This window comes from Vulpes lagopus, chromosome 15, assembly GCF_018345385.1.
Source record: "Vulpes lagopus strain Blue_001 chromosome 15, ASM1834538v1, whole genome shotgun sequence".
Classification (NCBI taxonomy): Eukaryota; Metazoa; Chordata; class Mammalia; order Carnivora; family Canidae; genus Vulpes; species Vulpes lagopus.
Genome location: NC_054838.1, coordinates 26,530,474 through 26,552,769, shown reverse-complemented (window position 1 = coordinate 26,552,769; position 22,296 = coordinate 26,530,474). Strand labels below are relative to the sequence as shown.

The following is a 22,296-nucleotide window of genomic DNA, read 5'->3' as shown; positions in this document are numbered from 1 at the left end:
GCTACCAGACACTTCTAGGCACCCTGGGCCAGGTCCCTTTACAGATGGTGTTGGAATGTACGGGACTTTAAGGAACACCAGGTCTGTGGGAGATGCTAGTCAAGTCATGGCCACTATCCTTGAACAAATTCTAGTTGGCTCTGGAAATAAGGCCCACATCTAAGCATGAGGACCTTTACGTGTAGAACACTTTCTAAAAGGCAGACTCTGGGGAAGACACAGCTGGCTGGCAGCTCAGCTGATGCTCAGGTGAAGTGACCAGTGCAGGTGGCCTGGGCTCCAAAGAAGTGAGAGCTGGTGGACAGGCAGGCCCAGTGCAAAGTGCACAGAGCCTAGAACAGGGATACAAATAGAGGCCCACATAGCTCTGTCAGATATTTGAAGGTTATAAAACAAACCCAGAAACTGTTAGATAAAATAATTTGATTGTCTCACCTTGACAATTACATCTTCATAATATAAATTGAAATATACATGTAAAGTTACGGCTTTATAAAACTGGGAGAGACAAAATAGCAAAGAAGACTGAATGTAATTATGAATACACATCTGGGTGTTTTGTTGGCTGGTGATGGTCTGATGAGTGATAAGATAATTCCTACGTTACTCCATATTTACTTCATAAAATATATTGTCTTCATTTTAGTGAGATCACTATAGTTATACTGCTATAATCAAGATTGGCACAGCACTTGAAAATTGGGTATCAATGGTGATAATATGAAGGATCAAAAATAAAATGCGATTATATTTGAAGTGCACAGAATTTGAGTATATTTCCATCAAAAATGTAAATTAAAGTAGATGCAGAAAAAGGAAAACTTATATGTTCAAAAATTGTTTTTGCTCCTTGAAATTATCTATGGAAATCAAAATTACACACATAATCAATGAGTATCGATTTTAAAATAAAATTATTTGAAGAAAGATGAAATATTCAAATTTTTGAACATTTATACAATTGAAACTATTCAGTCCCAGCCATTCCTGTCCACTGAGTGGCCAGTGTAAAGAATTAGTGTCACATTTCATATTACATTAATTTGAGTAATATGAATCCTTAGATACTGTGAGATGTTCTTCAGCCGCTTTGTGCATTTATTATGGATACCACACTAATTCATCAGTACTTTTATAACCACAAATTGGAACAGGGAGAAAAGCCAAAAAAAAAAAAAATGTTGCTCAGCATTCCTGGGAAACAGATACTTTGTTATGCAAGAAGCTATCACTCTTTGGTCTCTGCTAAAAAGGATTTGACAAGTTGAATTTGCCCTTAACGTCAGGCTGCTGCATGGAGCCTGCTTCTCCCTCCTCCTGTGTCTCTGCCTCTCTCTCTCTCTCTATGTCTATCATAAATAAATAAATAAATAAATAAATCTTAAAAAAAATGAATTTGCCCTTAAACATTCCTGCCACTAAGTCCCCTCCCTACCTCCACCACCACCAACCAGTGTCCCTTTCCCTCATCAGCAAGAAAGCAACCCACAGTTTTTGATCTGGACAGAATCACCTTTTGTTCATTATGCCCAAGGAATGGAGAAGGGTTTTAGCGGGGCCTGAGTGGCATTAGGGGAACAGATTGTGCTGGTAGGTCCCATGGATGTCCTGTGGCAGAGACTCCCATATGTTCTCTACTATGTTCATCTGTGAGCATGTGTCTGTGATGTGTGGGTTCAGGGCACTGGCCCTTCTTCCTTGCGCCTAAGGGTGATTCAGGGGGTGGGAGGAGATCTCATCAGTGAGATCTCTATCGTACAGCTAACAACAGATAAATGATGGAGCTTGTCCGACAGCTGGGGTTTAAATCTGTGTCTGCATTCACTCATGCATTTCATGCATACATGCATTTGCTCATTTATTGAAAACCCGTATTCACTTCCTCCAACCCTTCATTTCATTTAGGAATGCCAGGCCATAGGTGATCTTGTAATGCAGCCCAAATCCTTCATATAAGGGAATAAAGGGTCAGGGCAGGGCACTCGTGTACCTAAGGTCACACAGCAGCAAAGCACCTGGCCAGATTTCAGGGTACAGAGGATGGGTGCCGAGTTTGGGTTTCAGGTAAAATCCGAATAGGTGTTAGTATATCCCAGTGAGCTCCATCTGCTTCCCCAGCCACCTGCTGCAGGGCCCTGGAGATCCTGGAGGGGTTTTCAGCTTGAAAAGCCACTTCCTGTTTGGGGCCAAGCACTTCCTTCAAGTGACTCACAGGGCTCCCACTGGCCCTGTGGTGGGAAACCAGGGTGGGGGTAGGGCTGGGCCCAGGCCATGTCACCTTCTGCCTGCCATCCCAGCTGGGTGACCTGAGACCAAGTAGTGCGACAGACTGGAGGTAGGAGATGGATGCTGCCCATGGAGGGACTGACAAGCAGAGGCTGGGACCCCTCCAGGAGAATTGGAGACACTTTCTCATCTGTGCAGAAGGATAGTTAGGTTGGAAAGAATACAAGGCTAGGAGTCATGAGCTTGAATTTCTGACACCAACTTTCTCATGAACTTGCCAGCTCTCCACCCTTCTCTGGGCCTCCGTCTCCATGTGTCAGGGAGGGTTTGCTAGGTAACATTTCGTGGTGGCTTGTAAACCAAGAGATTTGGGGTTAAATTCTGGCTCTGTCACTTTGCTGGCTCTGTCTGTCCCTCAGAGTCTCCATTTTTAAATTTGAAATAATAATCACTTTAAGCCTTTTACATAATTTAATCCTCACATCAACCCTGTGAGTCAGGTTTGATATTGTTGTCATCATTGTTACTATTTTATAAGGAGGTGTTTGGAGGCCCAGAGAGGTTAGGTAACTTGCCCAAGGTTACAGAGTAAGAGTCAAGATTCTAACTTGGACGATTTAGCCCCCCCACCCATGCTGTTAACAATGATATTCTTGCTACTCAAATTGTGGCCCCGGACCTGCAGCACCACCATCCTCTGGGGGCTGGCCAGAAATGAAGACCTTCGCGTCCCTGTCTAGACCTACTAGAAAACACTGTGTCAGACTGTGTATTAACAAGGTCTCCAGGTGATTTGTTTGCACATTGAAGTTTGAGAAGCCCTGCTCTATTTATATTCCATATGTCATTTAGGGTCATAATGAGAGAAGAAGGAAATAAGTATGCTTCGTAGAATGGAAAGTGCAGTGCTTCCAGAGCGCTGGGAGAAAGCCGGGGATGCAGGTAGAAGGAGGCAAGGGTAGGGTGCCCCGGTGGAGGGTAAAGGGGTAGGTTGGTCTCTCTCTCTCTCTCTCTCTCTCTCAGTAGCTGGAGGTCACTTTTAAGTTGTCTCTGAGTCCAGCTTGGTTTCCCTCCAGTCTGAGGCTGAGTCTTGGCCATGTGTTTCTCGCTGGTGTGTGGCTCCAGGGCCTGATGGGGTTGGAGGGTTCTCATGTGGGCGTGGGCATGTGCTTGGGCAGTGGGCCTGAGCCACCCCCGTCATGAGTCTGCAGGGCACCAGGAGGCCTGGGTCCCAGCCCTGGCTCTGCCTCTCTGGGAGGCCTAGGTGGACTCCTGGCAGCCTCAGTGCACCCTAGTGGGCAATGTGACACATCCCCACAAGGCTGCAGTGCTGCTCCAGAGCTGCCTCCCCTCTCCTTTTCTCCCCGAGGCCTGTGGGTACCATCTCCCTCCCAGTTCCTGGGCAAGACGGCTGCCCTGCCGGCTGTAGGAGCTGGCGATGGGGCAGGCAGCACATGAGTCAGAAGTTAGCCGCACAATTGAGGAGGCCAGATCCCGCCCCCAGCCCACTGGCCCTCACTCAGTGGCTGCCTCAGAAGAGTGCTGGTTTGGCAGCTCCCTCTAGAGAAGCAGGTCTCTGGGCAGCAGGAAAGGGCCTCAGCACCCCAGGAGCCACCCGCAGCCCCAGTGTCTCCCCAAGGTAGCTGGGGCTTGGATTGCATTTCCGTGGGTTCTGGAAGGAGTGATTCAGGGTACTGGCTGTCCGGTACCCTGGACAGGTTGGGGCTGGTTTGTGGGCAGCATGTGTGGAGGTAGGATTGCTTGTGCGGGGTCTGGTGGCCCACAACTGGACCACCCACCAGCTTGGCAGCTTCCCTGGACAGGGACCAGATGTGGCCCATCCCTGAGCCCCGCACCCAACACAGGATGGGCAGGGCCACGGGGACTCACAGAGAATCAGGTGGGAGAGGAGAAGGCAGGGCGCACTGCTGAGTGGTCTGACTGGTTTTGTCCCCTTGTTCCTTCAGCGGTCCCAGTGAAGTGAACCACCTCCGTGGACAGGACATCCTCAGGAGCCCCGCCTACAGCCACTGATACCTTCTTCCAGGTAAAGAAAAGAGAAAGGAAGTGTGGGGGGAGAGAGGAGTTAGAGAAGCTAGAGAGGGCAGCACGCTGGTTGCCAGCAGTGCCTGCCTCTCCCAGGGGTACAGTGCCTTACAGTTTACCAAAAAATAATAATAATAATCAAGAGGAACAGGGATCATTGTCCACCTGATGGGCGAGAAAAAGAACTGCAGCCCTCAGCGGGGTTGTCTGGTAGACCACTTATTCCCACGTACCCAGTACTTACTCAAGCCCCTGACATGTGTTAGCTCCTCCAATCCTCACGTCAGCCCAGGCGGTGGGTGCTATTATTATCCTCCTTTATAGATAAGGAGACTGAGGCCTAGTGGTATTATACCAATTAGTAGGTGGTAGAACTGGGTCTCATCTCAAACCCAGGCAGACTGGCTCTTATTGCACATTCTAAATCCCTGTGATTAACTGCCTCTAGAGCCATGTATTCACCTAAGCTTCCTTGACCTCCAGTCGGGGGGTTTAAAGGGCTCCCATTGCCAGGGGAGATCTGTATTTTACAAGATAATCCTAGAAAAAGTGACGATTCAGCCAAAGGAATGAATGGCAAATGGTGGAATTGGAGGTCTTGACACACGCAATTGGCACGCACCTTGAAGGTGTCCTGAGCCGGCAAATTCCTGCGACTTCCTTTCTCAGCATTCTAGTAAGCCCAGGTTCCTTTGGTCACGCAAGGGAAACCGAGAAATTTGAAAGGAGGGAAGAAAAGGCCCCAGGTTCTCGAACATGCCTGGGAATAGAGGGGCCTACCCCGTTCTTCAGGGGACACCTGGTGAAGAGAGACAAGTGACAGGAAGCCAGTATTCTGTGCTAATGCTGAGGTCATCTGATACTAGACCCAGAACAGATGTGTGCAAACAGATATCAGGGGGTTAAGCAAAAATGGTGGGAGAAAATACTTAATTGAGACTTTTTTTAGTAACTTTTTTTTCCTGTAAATTGGGAGAGGCTAATTATCATTCAGGAGCAGAATTGGAAGCAGGCTCAGAAGTGGCTCTGCAGTCGCGCAGCACAGGAGGCTCCGATCTCCTTTCCTTCCGCCGCACGTTTCACCAGCTTTTCTGGCTGACAGATAAACCGGAGCCTCCTTGGTGCTGGGCCCGGTGCAGGGACACAGTGACTCCTCTAGCAGGGCCGGGGCGGGGGTCTCTTGTGTCCCCGTGGCCCGGTGCGGGGCCGCAGGCACTGAGGCTCTTCAGAAAAGCTTGGCCAAATGGTTCCGAAATCTCTGCCTGGGGAGGCTCTCAGCTATGGAAGCAGATAATTACTGGGCACAGAGGCCTGCGATCACGTCTCCAGTTTTGCCAGATGACATGACAGGAACACAAAGACGGGGGGCGGGGGGCCTCTGGGGGAGTGGGGGGATCAGACCAAGCTTTGCACAGGGTCCGTTTGTTAAGATGGAGAGGATTTGAATTGGGGTGGCGCGGAGGGCTTTCCTGGCAGAGGGCCCAGCATGAGCAAAGGCGTGGAGGTGGGGAGGCTGGATGGTGTGGAGTGCCTGGAGCAGAGGGGTGTGAGGCAGGGGGAGGTGCGGCTACACAGGTGGCAGAAGGGGAAAGGAGCAAGAGAAAGATTCCCCAAATGGTAGGCCTTGCTTCTCTTCCCATCCCCAAGGGCCTGCTTGGGAAGCCGGTTTGTATGATAACTCTGCTGTTTTACATAAATAAATAAAATAAATCATTGATCTCTATTCCCTCTGGGGGTAAAAACTGGGCAGGGACAAGTTTGCTCAGTGCAAGTCTCTGCCAGACTCAGCTTTCTCCTTTCCCTCCCATTTGGGCACCCAATCGCCCCGCTTCACGGGGACCTCAGAGGGAAAGGCCCCGGAAAAAGTCAGCCTGGTCCCTGTGACTGAATCATCCAGCTCCTGGGAGGTGATTCAACAGAGGTGTCAACAAGGTGAGAGGTTGATGCAAGCCTTTCCCTCTCCAGGACCCCAGGCTGACCCTTGAGGCCCCACCAGAAGCCCTGAGAATGTTTGCTCACTCTGCCTTCTCCAGGGAGAGCCTGCCAGTGCTAGTGGGGGGGAGGGTGAAGGATGGGGGTCCTGGCGGCTTCAAGGGGGAAGCACTCAGTCGTTCAGGAAGGGAGGGGCCTGTCACAGGGAGTATGCAAGCCTATGCAGGCCACTCTGCTGAGAAACCACCCCTAGGAGCTAGACGGGGCATTTCTGCCGGGGAAGGGAGGCTGGATGGAATGGTTCCAGATCTTTCTTGGTGCTGACATTCGATGAGTTTAATAGTCTGAAATCCAAGGATAGTTCTTAGATCCTAGGATTCTGTGATTGTATGAGTCTCGAGTGAGGTGATTCTAAGACCCTGGGTGTGGAGAGTTTGTAGCTAGAGATTTTCAGTTATGAGATGCTAATAAGCTCTGCATTCTGGGCAAGGCCAGGTTACTCCTGGCGGCTATTCAGCCCATGCTCATAGTCCTGACTTGGGAAAGAGTGGTCCTTCCTAGGCCAAGATAAGTCGGGTCCCCTGGACAGGGGTATTCCTGGCTCCTGTCCAGCACGGAGCCCCAAACACATGGGTCTGTCTCCCTAGAGCCTTGACTGAAGCTCAGCAGTCCTATCCTGACCTCCACCAGCCTCTCCTCCTCATCTGTGTAATGGGCACCTGGTACTTACCTGAGGAGCTGGCCAGATGCTTCAGTGAGCGGGTGTTTGGAGGCTCCCGTGCGCTGGAAAGCACTGGGCATGTGGCTATAGTTGCAGCTGCTGTTGTGCAGTGAGCTTGTCTCCTGGAAAGGAAGGTTCGTGTCTGATTTCCCATGAATCATTGTTGGCCCCCAGCAGTGCCTGCTACAGAGCAGAGGCTTCTTAAACATTTACCGAGGGAGCTCAAGAGCCTTGAGGTAGAGGGTAAATCGTTCCAGAGGCCACAGTTCCAAGGAAGCCGTCCCTTCCTGAGGGAGAGGTGAGGAGCACTTTCTGCAGGAGGATGGCCAAGAGAGGCAGAAGAACTGGGGAGGCCACTGCCAGGGCCTGCTTGGAAGATTGGTCTAGCTTGGCCTGCTCAGAGGGGAAGGGAAATAAGAGGTCTCCTGGCACGGAAGTGTTGGATAAACAGGCAGCCCTGGCACCACTGTGGAAGGAGATTAATAATGACCCTAATTATGGCCTGATTGATTCTTTGAGGCCTCCTGCAGAGCCCAAGCCTTGGCCACTGAGCAGCTTTTCCCCAAAGAATGAGCCGGCGTGACAGGGGCCTAGGGCTGCTGACCCTGTCCGCCCCTGCCCCCTGCCGGCCCCAGCCTGGAGCCAAGGATTTGTCTCCTGGGCTTGGGTTTAGTTGCTTGATGAGCTGCCTGGAGGTTCCATGCTGCCCCTGGGCTCCCAGAGGGCGAGGAGTCTCCTGTTGGCAACAGGCCCCCCCCCATCACCTCCAGATGGAACCCACATGGGGCTTAACTTGCTGGCTGGAGCCTGGGGATGCCCTCAGCTATGCAGGAGGCCCCATTCATGCCTCCCTGCCACCGGCTCTCCTTGTGCTGTCCCCCTACCTAGAGCCCCCGCGTCCTCCTACTTTGCCACAAGTCCTTCCTTACTTCTGAGTTCTGCTTAGATCTGCCCTCTCCAAGAAGCCAGCCTGCAATGATCGGTGCTGGGGCCAAGGAGGCAAAGGAGTTATGAGACCCAGAAGAGACCTCGCCCCGGGCAGGGAGGGTTTCCTGGAGGAGGGGCTGCTGAACTGAGCCCGGTAGGGGTTTCTAGGCCTTGAAGATGGGCAGAGGGGCCCAGAGCTAAGGCCATTTCACAGGCACACCCACACTGGGAGCGGGAGAGGGGCAGGGCAGTGAGGAAGAGCTGCAGGGCAGCCCTGTCTACCTCCGAGGCCATGTCCCCTGAGCACGAAGGAGGCATCCTCATAGCCCTGTGCCTTTCATGTCTTGGGTTTTACTCTAAAGGAGTGTTGGGGTCATCACTGTGATTTATCCGGCCTGCGATTACCTATACCTGGGTCCCCAGTCAAAGCCAGTGGAGGCACCAAGGCAGGGGCAGAGCCCTGGTAGCCTGGGGCTCAGGATAACTAGGCCTCTAACCATGTTGCAGGCCTTCCTGCAGCTTTCATCCTCATTTGGACTCTTCTGGTCAGTGGCAGGCTCAGGGTTCCCAGCATTAGTCCTGGGAAGGGGAGGGCTATTCCCCCAGACCAGGCAAGGACTGTGGGGTTTGTCCTTCCTTCCTTGTGCTGCCTCATCTCTGCTTTTCTCCTGAGGATGAAGACAGAGCAGGGGGTTAGAAGGTTAGGGTGCATGCCAGAAAGGCCCTGGGAGGTCATCTGGTGGTATGTATCCCATGACACAACAAGAAAGCCAAGGCCAGGGGCTTGTGGGGTCACCCGGCTTGCTGGTCTCCCGAGGCTGGGCTGGGGTTGAGGCCAGTGAGGACAGGGGTTTCCCTTCCCCTGGGTACTTGGCCCCATTCCCCTCTTTGCTCCCCTAGTACCAACCAAAATATTGGGCTTGGCTCTTTGATGTGCAGTTTGTAGTAATATGGGCGTTGTGGTTGACACAGACATGGAAGGCAGCCAGAATGTGGGCACACTGGGGCTGATGCCATGGAAAGTCCTGGGTTCAAGTCTTCCCTTCTCCCCACTTAGCCATTTGGCCTTGGGTGAATCACTTAATCTCTCCTGCCTGCCTATCTAGCTATTGATCAATTGATTGATATAGGTATCTAAATTGAATACATATATATTAATAGCCCTCTTTTTAAAAAATATTTTTGTTTATTTATTCATGAGAGATACAGAGAGAGGCAGAGATGTAGGCAGAGGGAGAGGCAGGCTCCCTGTAGGGATCCCGATGTGGGACTCGATCCTAGGACCCCAGGATCACGCCCTGAGCCAAAGACAGACCCTCAACCGCTGAGGTACCCAGGTGTCCCAATAGCCCTTTTTTGAACATTTTTAGGTCTAGAGAAGAATCAATCAGGAAGGGCAGAGAGCTGCTACATACTCTCCCTCCCCACCTCACAGTTGCCCTCATTATTAACATCCTCTATTAGGGTGGTATGTTTGTTACAGCTGATGAGACCATGTTGACACAATATTAGTAGCCAAAGTCATAGTTTCCACTAAGGTTCACTCTTGGTGTGGTATATTCTGTGGGGTTTGACAAATGTGCTCATTATTATAGCATCATATAAAATCGTTCCATTGCCCTAAAAATCTTCCATGCTTCTCCCACTCCCAACCCCTGGCAACCACTGATCTCTTTATTGTTTCCACTGTTTTGTCTTATCCATGATGTCATGTAGCTGGAATCATACAATATGGAGCCTTTCAGACTGGCTTCTGTCACATAAAAATATGCTTTTAGGTCTCTTCATGTGTTTATGTGGCTTAATCATAACACTTCTCTTTAGCACTGACAACTTTTCCTTTTTTCTAAGATTTTAAAAATTTTATTTATTTAAGAAAGAGAGCATAAGTTGTGAGAGAGGGAGAAGCAGACTTCCCCACCGAGCAGGGAGCCCAATAAGGGCTTGATCCCAGGACCCTGAGATAACAAGCTGAGCCAAAGGAAGCTGCCCAACCAACTGAGCCACCCAGGTGCCTTCGCTGAGAACTATTCCGTTGTCTGGATGGACTAGTTTGTTCATCCATTCACCTTGAGCCTATATTTCCAAACTGTAAAAGAAGTCTGTGGAGCTCTACTTTGAAAGATTGTCATCAGGAGATGACACAGGTATAACCCATGTCACTTTCTGTAGCTGCTTTCACTCTGCACCATGTTTTTAAGATTTATTCATGTTGCAGCATATATTCATGTTTTATTTCTTCTTATTGCAACCTTGGGTCCTTTTTTTTTTAATTACAAAACATTTCTTAAAAGACTTTATTTAGAGAGAGAGAGAGAGTGAGAGAGTGAGCAGGGGGAGGGGCAGAGGGAGACAGAGAATCTCAAGCAGACTCCACATCAAGCGTGGAGCTCAGTGCAGGGCTCGATCTTATGACCCTGAGATCATGACCTGAGCCAAAATCAAGAGTCAGATGCTTAACTGCCTAAGCCACCCAGGCGCCCTTGCTTGGGTCCTTTTTTGTGTCACTCCATCTGGTCCACATTTCTCAGGTAAGTAGAGGCTCAGAGAGAGCTAGTGACCTGTCTGAGGTTACACAGCAAGTCAGCTGAAGATCAGGCTGGAACCCGGGCTCTGACACCTGGCCTGAAATTCTTTCCGCTCTCAGGGAAGTGAAGAGGCTTGGGGGCCACAGCCGGCACGGTCCGCGGCAGTGAGGGTGGTCATGCAAGGAAGGAGAAGGTCCGTACCCAGGGTGTCAGGATGGGAGAGGACCCAGGAGGGCCAGCATCCTGCTCCTGCTCCATGGCAGGTGTTCACTCCATCCCAGGCCCGACTCCTTGGAGGCTCTCTCATCTACAAAACAGGAGTCTGTGAAAGCCTAGAGCTAGGGCCAGGAATTCCGACAGAAAATGCAACTCTGGACTGAGGGGCACCCTTGAACATCGGGCTCAGAGGGGAGGGCTTTCTCTTACCCCAGAGCCAGGAGGAGCTCCCGGCTCGGGATTTCTTGGGAACTTGGTGGATACCAGGGGTCCTGGAGGTGGCTTGGAGAAATCCAGCAGTCCTGCGTAATGTCATTAGCCCTGGCAGGAAGAGGAGGTGTCGGGCGAGGCCGGGGAGAGTCTGGTCTCTGGGAGCTTGTCCGACTGCTCAGCGTCTGAACGGCACATCTCTGACAGCAGGACTTCCGGGCCTCCTCAGAAGTATAGTCCTGTGAGTCCCCAGTGCCCTCTCCTCTTGCGGCTGGCCACTGAGGGCATGGGAATAACCGAGGCCACTCCATGGGGGAGGCAGGCCTGTCAGTTGCGCTCACATGGGGTGCCTGGGGTGGACTGCGGGATGCTCAGGGCCAGGGGAAGCTGGGAAACCCTGGAAGCAAACCTGGAGCTCAGGGGAGGCTCCTGGAGGAGGTAACATCTGAGCTGAGACTTGAAGCATGGGGAGGTGTTAATCAACAGAAGGGACAGCAGGTTCTGGAGGGTGAGGCTAGAAGTGTCAGAGGCCACATCCTGGCCATTTGCCTGTTGAAGAGCTCACGAGGGCCACAGGTGAGGTGGGGTGGGGCCCCCAGAGGGAGGCCAGAGGATTGCCTGTCTAAGGGAGAGATGAGACCCAGGCCAGGCCAATGGCCAAGGGGCTGGTGAGAAGAGGCTGTGAGGGGTGTTAGAAGCGGGCTGCGGGGTAAGGAGGTCGATGTGGTCTGTACTGGGTCTGTAGAGTCTGGATGACACCCCAGGAGCCGCTGGCTGCCTCGGTCGGGAGGCAGATATTGAGTGGGCTTGGCCACACCTGATAGCTGAAGCCCTGGGAGTGGACGAAAAAGCCCCAGGAGAACATGCAGGGGAGGGAGAAGAGGTCTGCCTCCCCAAGACGTCCCTGCAGTTCTGAATAGTGTGAAAATTCACTGGGCAGGGTCGGGATGGAGAGGGGTGGCAACTCCTAGAGCCAAGATCAGCTGAGCCCAGGGCTGCGGCCTAGTGCAGGCAGTTCTGCTTCCCTGATCTGAGATGGAATTTCCATTCTTGGTGCCTTGTAATGCTCAATTTGTGGGGGTGGGGCAGCGGAGGGCAGAGGACATATGGGAATCAGTCCCAGGCTCGGCAGGTTCTGGGAAAGGCTCGTGAGAACGGGGAACCTTGGTGTGGGCCTCCTGTTCACAGAATGCCCACCTGCTGTACCTCAGTCACTGCAGGGATGTGCCCTCCAGGCAACCCCTCCCCTCCAATAATCTAGTCTCCTATAGGAGTCAAGGCAGAGGCTGTTACCTATTTTACAGATTGAGAAACCAAGGATCAGGGAAGAACCCTAGAGGCCCCAACCACAGAGCAAAGGTGGGGTAAGATTTGGCTCCCTGGCTGTGTGGGATCTGGCCTTCTACCCCATCTGGAAGGCTGTGAATGTGGGAGTACATTTGTGAGCAATTCTGGAGTGCAATATTCTGGAGTGCAATAGAGAAAACCAGAGAGCCCCCCCAAAACTGCCCCTCTTTCTCCCCTTTCCCCAATCCCATGCACCAGACTGCAACAGCACACCATCCCATGCTGCCCCTAAGCCCGGGGCTCAGCTTGGCTCCGAGAGCCCTCAGCAGCTGCACCGTAGTCCACAGGCCTCCCCAGGGAGCCACGGGCACAGAGACTACACCAGACAATTCCCAGCAATTAGGAGGCTCCGAGTCAGTCGATATTCCCAGCAAGGCCCTAATGCGTCTCCTCCCCTCCTACTGTCCAGAGGCTGTAATCTCTGTGCTGAGGTTAACCTTTGGTGGAGGATGGGGTGGGGATGGGGGTAGGTAGAGGCCCTGAGTGAGGCCAAGGCGGAAGTAGTGGGTGGACCTGGAGCCCAGCCTGACTCCTGGAGGAGCCCCTGGGGCACTTAGAGACAGCCCTCAACTCCCTGCTGCCTCCTGGAAGCATGTCCTGACCCAACATGCACAATGCTAAGTGCCCACAGCCTGCCTTTACCTCTTCAAGATACCAGCTCATGAGCCATTATGGCCAGCTCGCTAGTGCAGGGGTCAGCACACTGCCCCCGCCAAGGACTGGGCAGGGAGTCCTAGGCTTTGTGGGCCATTTAGTCTCTGTTATAACCAGTCTCCCCCACTATAGTTTCTGTTACAGCGGCCATAGACGTACATAGACAAATGATCGTGGCTGCATCCAATAAAACTTTATTTATGGACACTGAAATTTGACTCTCATATAATTTTCATGTGTCACGAAATATTCTTATTTTGATTTTTTTATCCCAAACTGTAAAAATACAGAAAAACCATTCTTAGCTTGTGGGCTATACAAAAATAGGTGGCCGGCCGGATTTGGTGCATGAGTTATAATTTGCCAACCCTGGGTTTAGAGCACAGCCCTGGAGCTGGACTGACAGGCTCTGCTGTGTGACCTTTGGCAATGGCTAAACCTTTCTGTGCTTCAGGTTTCCCATCTGGAAAGTGAGGGTGATAAAGATTTTACACGGGGAATGTAAAATGGTGCAGCTGCTTTGCTGTTTTGGCAAAACGGCCCTTGGCCATTCTTCAGAAGGTTAAATATGGAGTCGCCACATGACCCAGTACTTCCATTCCAAAGAATGTACCCAAGAATGAAATGAAAATATGTTCATGTGAAAACCTGTGCATTAGCAGTGTTAGTCCTAACAACTAAAAAAGTTGTAACAACCTAAATGTCCCTCAACTGATGAATGGATAAAATGGTCTCTTCATACAATTGTAACTCAGCCCTGAAAAGGAATGCAGGATACTATTAAATGAATGAAACCAGACACAAAAGGTCACATATTGTATGATTGCAGTGATACAAGATGTCCAGAATCAGGAAAATCCATAGATTCAGAAAGTACATTAGGAGGGGGCATGGCCGGGGTGCGGGGTGTGGTGACGGGGAACGGGTGGTGCTAATGGGTCTGGGTCTGTGTGTTTTGCTGGGATGATGAAGACACTTTGGAATCAGACAGTGGTGACAGTTGTACAACTTCATGACCACACTAAAACCTGAATATGCTAAATACTGAATTGCACCCCTTAAAAGGGTGAATTTCTTGGCTGGTGAGTGTGATCTCAGTAAAAATATAATACTTCATAGGGTCACTATAAGAGTTGGTGTACAGTAAGTGACTGGCTTTGTCCCTCACTGGTCCTGTGGGGCCCCGAGGACATCAGTGAGCCTGTCCCATTCACACTGTCTCCAACACCTAGGATGGGACCCAATACATAACATGTGGCTTCAAGTTTCTGGAGTCCCATAGACCTGGACTTGAGTTCTGACTCCTTGGGCAAATCATTTGACTGCTCCGAACCCCAGGGTCCTCGTCCTGTAAGATAGGATGATAACAGTGGCGACAAGGGTCAGATGATGCTTGACATCAGGGTGCGTGAGATGCCCTAGCCGGCGGTCAGGTGGCCACACTGAGTCCCCAGCAGACATCTCCAGGGTGCCAAACAGGGCCAAGGCCATTGCTCCTGGTGGCAGCGACTCAGCCCACAAGATACCTCTCATTGTTCTAGCAACCACAGCAGAACTCGCTGAGCCCAAAGCAATGAGCACTGGGGACACCAGAGCAGGTTCTCAGATTGGCCATAGCCAGGTCTTTGACTCCATGCCAGGCACAGTCCCTTTCTCCCCGAACCTCAGTGTATTCAGTTGTCAAACGGCTTTGGGACATGTATCTGCCCCTGAGGTATACAGTGCTCAGACAGTGCCTGGTATATTTTAAATAAAGTGCATCGGAGGACACCATTGAGAAAATAAAGCTGAGAATGGCTGAGGAAGTATGGGAAGGAGTTGGCAGTTTTATAGAAGGTGGCCTGGGAAAGTCTGGTTGAGAAAAGAACATTTGAGCAAAGACCTGAGAAGGGGAAGGAAAGAGCCATGTGGAGCTTGAAGGGGAAAGCATTCCAGGCAGAGGAAGCAGCAGCAGGTACAGAGCAAGTGTGGCTGGGGGGTGACTTCCCTGTTAGGGCAGGGACTGTCCTGAGGGACCTGCAAGTGCGCGGGCCTCTGTGTAGGCCTCAAGGCAGGGCCCTGTGGGGGGCCTGGCACCTAACTGGGCGACAATGACTCTTGCTGTGTCTGGGGCCGAGTCCCTGCCCCTCCCCTGCTTCACGGCCCTGTGCTTCCTCCTGCAGGACCAGCCGGGGCGTCCATGGGCGCCTGAGGAACGGGCGCCAGGGCGGCAGGCAAGAGCATGGTTAGACACCAGCCCCTGCAGTACTATGAGCCACAGCTGTGCCTCTCCTGCCTCACCGGCATCTACGGCTGTCGCTGGAAGCGCTACCAGCGGTCCCACGATGACACCACACCGGTAAGCTGTGCTGGGATGGGGCCAGAGGACCTAGGGCGCCCTGGGCCCTGGGGGCAGGGTCTCAGCTCTGTCATCTGTGCGTGGCTCTGGACGGGTCACTGCCCCTCTGGGGTTCCATTTCCCCTTCTGTAAAATGGGCCCTGATCATTCCAGCGGAATGCAGGACAGAGGAGGTGAACTCTCCTCTGACACATGGTTCCTAGGCTACTCCTGAGGTCTGAGCAGAAAGGGGCGCTCCAGTAGGGACACCCCAAGAGGAAGGGCTCACCCCCAAGGAGCAGAAGTTTTCAGCTTCCTGGCAGCTAGGCAGGCAGATGGCCAGGCGGCTGGAGGGGAGGGTGAGGAACTGGGCCAGGCCATCCTGGAGCCTGGGAGCTGGCAGGGCCACGACCTGGCAGCAGGGCTCCGCCACCTGAGCCACAGGCCTGTCTGAGCTGGCAGCAGGTGCTCAGCCGGATAAAGAAAGCCTCCTTCAATGTCTGACACCCCAGGCCAGCCCCTGAGCTGAGCCCGTGCTTCCGTCCCTGGGGTACTGTTAGCCGCTGGATCTAGTTTCTTCTCTGAAGGAACCCAACTCCTTGAGGAGGGAAGGGAGGGAGATAAATAGTGTTTATCTAAAAGCTTTGCTGCCTGGAAAACAGCTTTCCTCCTCTCTCCTGCTTGTCTAAACAAAGAAGCCAGACTCCACCTTGAGCCAGCCTTGAAACAGGATGGAGCGGCCAAGGGTGTGGGTGGCAGCTGAGGTCAGAAGCCAAGTATCACCAGGCTCTCTGGATGGGGAGGATTGGGAAGCTCATCCGCCTTCCCATCCTCCTTCCCTGCACATGCTGGGGAGCAACAGAGCACTAGCCTGAGTCAGGAGCCTAGGTTCATGACCCCCAAGTGGTGAGAAGCAGGTGCCACCTGGTGAGCACATCATCTGACATGTTACCATGTCCCCACTCCCACCCAGAGAAGGGGACTTGCCAAACTGAGGCGAGGGGGAGGGAGGGGCCTGCCCAAGGCCACAGGGCAGGTCCCTGCAGTGCTGAGGCGGCAGCCCCAATCTCCCCATCTCTGGCCCTGCCGGACACAGCCTTTCCGTCTTATGTATTTGGGGGATCTACCCACAGGGGTGCAGGCCATGAGATCGGGAGCCAGGCAGGCCTCAAGGCCAAACTGTGCCTCTTCTACTTGTACCTACTTGACTTTGGCTTTCTCACCTGTGCAAAAACATCCCCCCCCTCAGGGAACTGCTGGTGGATGGCACACACTAATGGCACTGAGTGACTGGTACAGCACTGGCAGTGACTGGTCATTAAGTCAATTCATTCCCAGCTCCAGGAGCCTCAGCCTCTCCCTCTGAGAAATGGAGGAGGGGTTGGGTCAAGACTTCAGAATTCCTTGTATACTCTGCTCCATTCTCCCCAGAGACAGAGGGCAGACAGCAGGGCCGCCCCGTGTCGGGAAAGGCCGGAGCTTGGCAGGCAGCTGGCACCCAGTGTCTGGGTGCTACGTGCAGTCCTGGGCACTGACATGGCCACTCTCATGTTTCTCCCAACAAGCCCTCGAGCTAATGTCATCTCCACCATTTCTCATGGGGTAAGAGAAGCCAGGAGCGCCGATGCGGGGCAGAAGCTGTGATCTGGCCCTGGGAGGGAGCTGGTCCCATGGCTCCGGGAGGAAGGATGGCTGAGCTCCCCAGCAGCAAGCCCCTTGGCCATCCGAGTAGCTGCTGGAGGAGGGCAGAGCTCCCAGCACATCTCACACCCCTCAGTAGGCCCCGGGCAGACCCATCCCAGGCTTCAGAGTCAGGAAGTGATAAATCTTGGCTGAGGCCAGCCCAGGGCCCAGGTGAGGAAGTGGTGGGCTGAAGCCGGTTTTGAGCTGACTGGGAGCCCAAGCAGTATTATATTGTCTGCAAATGCCTGTGTCGGGGGTGCCAGGTATGGAACAGAGGCAGTAGGGGCTGCAGGAGGCCACACGCCAGCTTGGCTGGGAGAGCGTGTTGCAGCAGCTCTGGGTGTCAGGGCCTTCATAGAATGCAGAATGGGCTGAGCTCACCTCCGGCGACCCACTGCGACTCCCAGCTGAGGAAGAGCATCCTCCCCCTTCCCTGTCACTCACCCCATCCCGCTTACCCGCCCACTTCCTGGGTTCTAGCTTCAGTCTGCTCACCCTTTGTCTCTGCCTCTTCCTTTTTCTCTCCAGTCCCTCCCGTGATGGCCAGGTGAGGACCATGATGGGGGCTGGGCTCTCTGGCCTGACACCTGGGGCTCACAGTCAGGGCTGATGCAGAGAAGGTGCTCTATGAGCATTGCTGAACAAACAGGCCCTGGAGGGAGTTCTGGGAGCACAGGTAGGGTGTGAAAGGAGCACTGCCAAGCAGTAGAGGAAAGGCCCCCAGAAAGGGCAGGGGCTTCAACTTTGGGCCTGTGCCTCTTCTCATCCTCACCTGCCCCTCTGACTTTGGGGATGGGACCCTTCCCCTCCCTGTCTTCTTGAGGGAGCCTCCCCCAGCACCTCCCAACTCAGACAAGCTTTCTTCTGTGAAGCCAGACCTTTCTGATCCTCATCTGTGTAATGGGGCAACAGACTGGTGGTAAGTCACAGAAGCATTTCATCACGATCCTGCTCAGGCTGGGAAATAAAGCCTGAGAGTAACAGTTAACATTTATTGAGTACCTTCTCTGAAGGAACCCAACTCTCTGTATGCCAGAGCCGAGAGCTTACTTGCATTGCCCTGTGGGGCAGGTTTAACTATGATTCCCATGAGTTAGAACTCAAGGCTTAAGCCATGCGTCACACCTGAAGTCCAGGATGGATTTTACAACAGGAGCCTCAGGAGGATGAAGGCAGAAGGGGAGGAGTATGTGATTAAATGAGAACTTGCAAGAAGGGGAAGAAAGGAGGGGCTGGAGGAAGCTTTGGGAAGTTGCCCGATGGGGGAGGGATGGGGGAGGAGCGTGGGACTAGGAGCAAGAGTGGGAGTGGCTCGGATGCCAGACTAGGAGCCCTCTGAGGTCCAGGGATGAAAAGCGGGCCCTGCAGTACTGGAGTGGATCCTGGGGCGTGGAGAGGAGCCCCCTCCTCTGCATAGGAGCTAGCAGCCTCCTTGCTGCCCCCCAGCCTGAGCCTTCCCGCCCCACCAGCCTGATGCATTCCCACCTCCTCCAGGCCTTTGCTCTTACTGTCCCTCCACCCCCAGGACACACTCTGGACAAATAAGGAAACAGGAAACTGAGGACCAGACCTGAGAGGTGAGATGGCCTGTTCTGCCCCCAGCCCCTGGGGAATGGAAGAGCCTGGCAGCAGGAGGCTGGCTCACTCGACAGCTAGGAAGGGGAAGTGCAGCTTTTTATAACTGGAGATAATGAATTGGTTGTTGTCTGTGACTCATTACTCTAATACTGCCAATTAAGGACTTGGTAGGACAGGAGACAGTTCTCAGGCTGTCCCCCAGGGCCCCCTGAAGACCGCGTGTCTGTGGGAGGCAGCACTGTGTCAGACCAGCTTCTCTTGTAGCAAGAGGCATATAGGTCAGACCCTGGAGGAGCCGCCCAGCCCAAGTCACTGAAGGTGACAGACAGGGACTGTCAATTCTCCTGTATTTCTTTTTTTTTTAAAGGATTTTATTTATTTATTCATGAGAGACACACACAGGAGAGAGGCAGAGACCCAGGCAGAGGGAGAAGCAGGCTCTATGCAGGGAGCCCAATGTAGGACTTGATCCCGGGTCCTGAGGATCAGGCCCTGGGCTGAAGGCAGCACTAAACCGCTGAGCCACCCGGCTGCCCTCTCCTGTATTTCTATATTCCCTTTGCCTTCTGAGGGCTGTTTTAAGCTCCTGTGACCCCTCTGCCTCACGGATTAGGCTCTGGGCAAAATAAGTGTTATATTCAAGCCACGGAGTTGGAGGCACAGCCTGTGTGCGTTGCCCTCCGCTTGCATCCCCAGCCCCGTGCCCCCCACCTGCCCCCCACCAACAGTCTTGTCTGCGATGCACCGATTCCTTATTTCATCAACAAGCACCAACACACCCAGGCCACCCAGTGTGATCAGTGCTGAGGCCCAGGAAAGCAGGAAAGCCCCAGACGGGAGGGCCTACGGGAGGGCCTGCCTGAGCTGATGTCTGAGAGTTAGTCCTGTCTAGCCGGACGGGGAAGTGTTCGAGGCACGGGATACCAGAGCTGCTCTTGTTTGGGAACCGAAAGCAGTTTGGCCTCAGTGTGGCTCCATGTGAGGAGGGGAGCCTAAGGCTGTGCTGAGGAGCCTACTCCCCATCCTGGGTGGAGGGAGCCCCGTCAGACTCAGGCTGTGCAGGGCCCAGCCTGGTGATGTGGAGACTCCACTGAGGGGCTGGCGTGGAGGGTGGGGGTGGAGGTGGGGAGAGCAGCGGGGAGCCAGGTAGGGAGGCTGAGGCCTCACCTGGGGTGGGGGTTGGGGGGGTGGTGGGGGTGGGGCATAGCGTGTGCAGGTTCCTGGCGAAAGGAGGGATTCTAGAGAGACTTGGGAGATGTAATCAACAGTCTGGAGATGGAAGAGATTAAGGGAGTCCCTGACGATGCCTCCCTCCCATCACCCCATGGTTTCTAGCCTAGCTGGATGAGGCCACTCCAGAGAGGGAGTGGGGAAGCATGCTGTTTCGGGGTGGGGGTGGGGGGTTAGTGCGAGAGTGGTCTCCGTTGAGTTCAGGAAGAGCACAGTGAGGGTGGGACACAACTATGTTTCCCCTCCCCCAGTGGTCTGTCTCCTATGACCAGAGGCCCTGTAGCCACACAGGAAGGCCCCCGCTGGGGGGAGTCTATCATTCCCCCCCCACGCCCCACCCCTTCTGGGATAGCCTCACCCCTCCCTAGCACCAGGCCTGTGTTCAGGCTGCCCCCTTGCTTGGAATGCCCCTTCGCTCTTTACCTCTCAAGGTGCATGGCAGATGCCTTCTTGGAGAATTATCCTCCTCAAACCAAAAAAGAACCAGGTACCCCTCCCTTGGGCTCCCGTGGCACTTTCAATCTGGCTGCTCCTGTGCACTGTGACTTTCTGTGCCTCCCAAAGGACTCAGTGTTGTGAGAGCAGGGCCTGGGGCTCGGGCAAGGCCGGCAGGATGCCTGAGGCGGGGTGCTGAAGAGTACTGAAGAAGCCAGTTAGGGACCTGCCATCCTGCTGGCCGTGCCCAGAGAGGGAAGACCTCCGATGAGTTCTGGGGTATTGGGTGGTCCGGGAGAGGGCAAGCATACGTGTGGACAGGTGCATGCTGTCTGCTGGTGCTCCTGGCTGTGCTTGGTAGATGAGGGTGCGGACTTCACCACGGAACCTCCCAGGCCACCCTGAGAGTGGAGACTGGACTCTGCAGGTGGGTGGGCAGGAGCACGAGGGTGGAGGTTCCCATCTGGTTTCCAACCTCACTGTCCTGTCACCACCAGGTGAGCCTATAGGGGAGAGTGGATCCCACTTGGGAATCCAGGTGGGCTCCCTCGATAAAGTAGCCTTTGCAATGGGCTCCAGGGTGTCACTGGAGTCAGCCAGAAGTGCTTGGGCATCCCCCAGGGAGCTGTGCCCTAAACTCTTCCCTGCCTACATCAGTGACTTAGTGTGTGACCCTAGGCAAGGCCAGACTGTCTCTGGGCTTCAGCCTGCTTATGGGTTAGATGGAGGTACAGATTCATGCCCCAAGGGGTACCAGTGCACCTCATGTCTTGTACAAGAGACTGCTGTCTCAACCTTGGGGAAAACGTGCCCACCCTATAAACTTTCAAAGGGGTGGCTGTTCCCTTCTCTGGTGCTTTGGCAAAAAGGAGCCCAGCAGGTCAGAGGGGCGGGGGCGCCTTTCAGTGTCCAGTTTTCCCACTCCAAAAAAAGGGGATAAAAAATAAAATAATAAATAAAATGTGGATAAGACCTGTATTATCCTTTAAGCCTTGCAGGGTTGCCACTATGATAAGAAAATAGGAGATGATATTATTGCCTCCATGAGAGAGAGGAGAGGCTGGTGGAGCCCTGGTTTGTTGCAGTGAAGGGCGCGGAGGATTTATCGCTGTAATAAGGCCAAGCCATCTCGGCCTTTGGGAACCCCTGCACTCCACCTAGCTCCTTGCTGAATGGTGCCAAGGGTGCCTGGCGTGCCCATGCCACACTGCAGGGGAAGCGCCTAACATTCGGTGACCACCTTGGGTGTCTGCTGAGGGAGCCTGGAAGGGGCAGGAGATGATAGGGCAGCAGCCGGAGGCTCTGCCACCCACCCCCCTGTGGCCTTGGCAAGGCCCTCTAAGAGCTCAGGCTAATCCCTCCTAAGGCCCCCTAGCTCCTCCACTGCTATCTCCCCATGGGCTGATGCAACCCATGGGATGGGTGCGGAGAGGCAGGGTGCCCTTGGCTGGGCCTAGTTTCATTCTACTGCCTCATGAGCCCCTCCCAGTGCACCCAGCAGGAGCAGGGGCACACACAAGCCTAATTGCCTGGCTCTCTGTAGCCCAGAAAGATCAATCTGGCCTCTTAGGCTGACAGGAGCTGTCTGGGGGTGGAGACTCTAATCCCTTTCCCTGCTTGGCCCTAATGCTATAGTACATCTCAAACCTCCCCAGGCCACCCCCTCCCCCAAATCTCCTGGGTCAGGGCCAGAGTAATCCTGCGTGTCTCTCCCCTCCCAGAGCTCCCTGTATCCTTCCCAGCTGACATCTCCCTGGCTTCTCGGGCGCTTCAGTCCCCCCATTTGGCATGTGGCAAGGGTGAAACAGGCTGAGGACTGGAGGAGCTGGCATTGCCTGAGATCTAGCCTATGCACGGGCAGACTCCGTGGGTAGGCACCCCGCACCACAGTCTCTCTCTCCAGTCCCTGCAGGGCCGTGTGGTTCTGAGGACGGTAAAGCAGACTAGGGACCCCAAGGGCGCTGCAGAGAGCTGAGCTCAGGCACGAGGAAGGAACGCAGGCAGCACCCACCCACGGGGCAAGGGCTGCCTTGGAACAGACTCGAACGCCTAGAAGCGGTGCACGCACATGTGAGGATGTGCTGTGTGGTACATGAACACGGAAATGATGGCAGACTTCACAGACCGTGCAGGGACAGCTGACGTATCCATTTGGTGGCAGTAAAATTAGATCTCTGCCTCTTACCTCAAACCCAAATAAATTCCAGATGGATTAAAATGCATTTTTTTTCTATTTTTAAGCTCCT

General features: G+C 53.5%; 1 protein-coding gene across 4 annotated transcripts in view; it reads left to right on the top strand.

Moving 5' to 3' along the window:
- Nucleotides 1–22,296, top strand: part of GDPD5 (glycerophosphodiester phosphodiesterase domain containing 5) — an 85,665-nt gene that overhangs the window by 27,719 nt on the left and 35,650 nt on the right. For 3 of the 4 annotated variants that reach the window (XM_041730269.1, XM_041730268.1, XM_041730266.1), the window contains exons 2-3: nucleotides 4,194–4,273; nucleotides 14,970–15,145. In XM_041730269.1, coding sequence (XP_041586203.1) covers nucleotides 15,029–15,145 — 117 coding nt within the window. In that variant the 5' untranslated portion in view covers nucleotides 4,194–4,273; nucleotides 14,970–15,028. Of the gene's footprint in view, nucleotides 1–4,193; nucleotides 4,274–14,969; nucleotides 15,146–18,332; nucleotides 18,385–22,296 lie in introns of all 4 variants that reach the window. The other variant, XM_041730270.1, reaches the window with a different exon arrangement.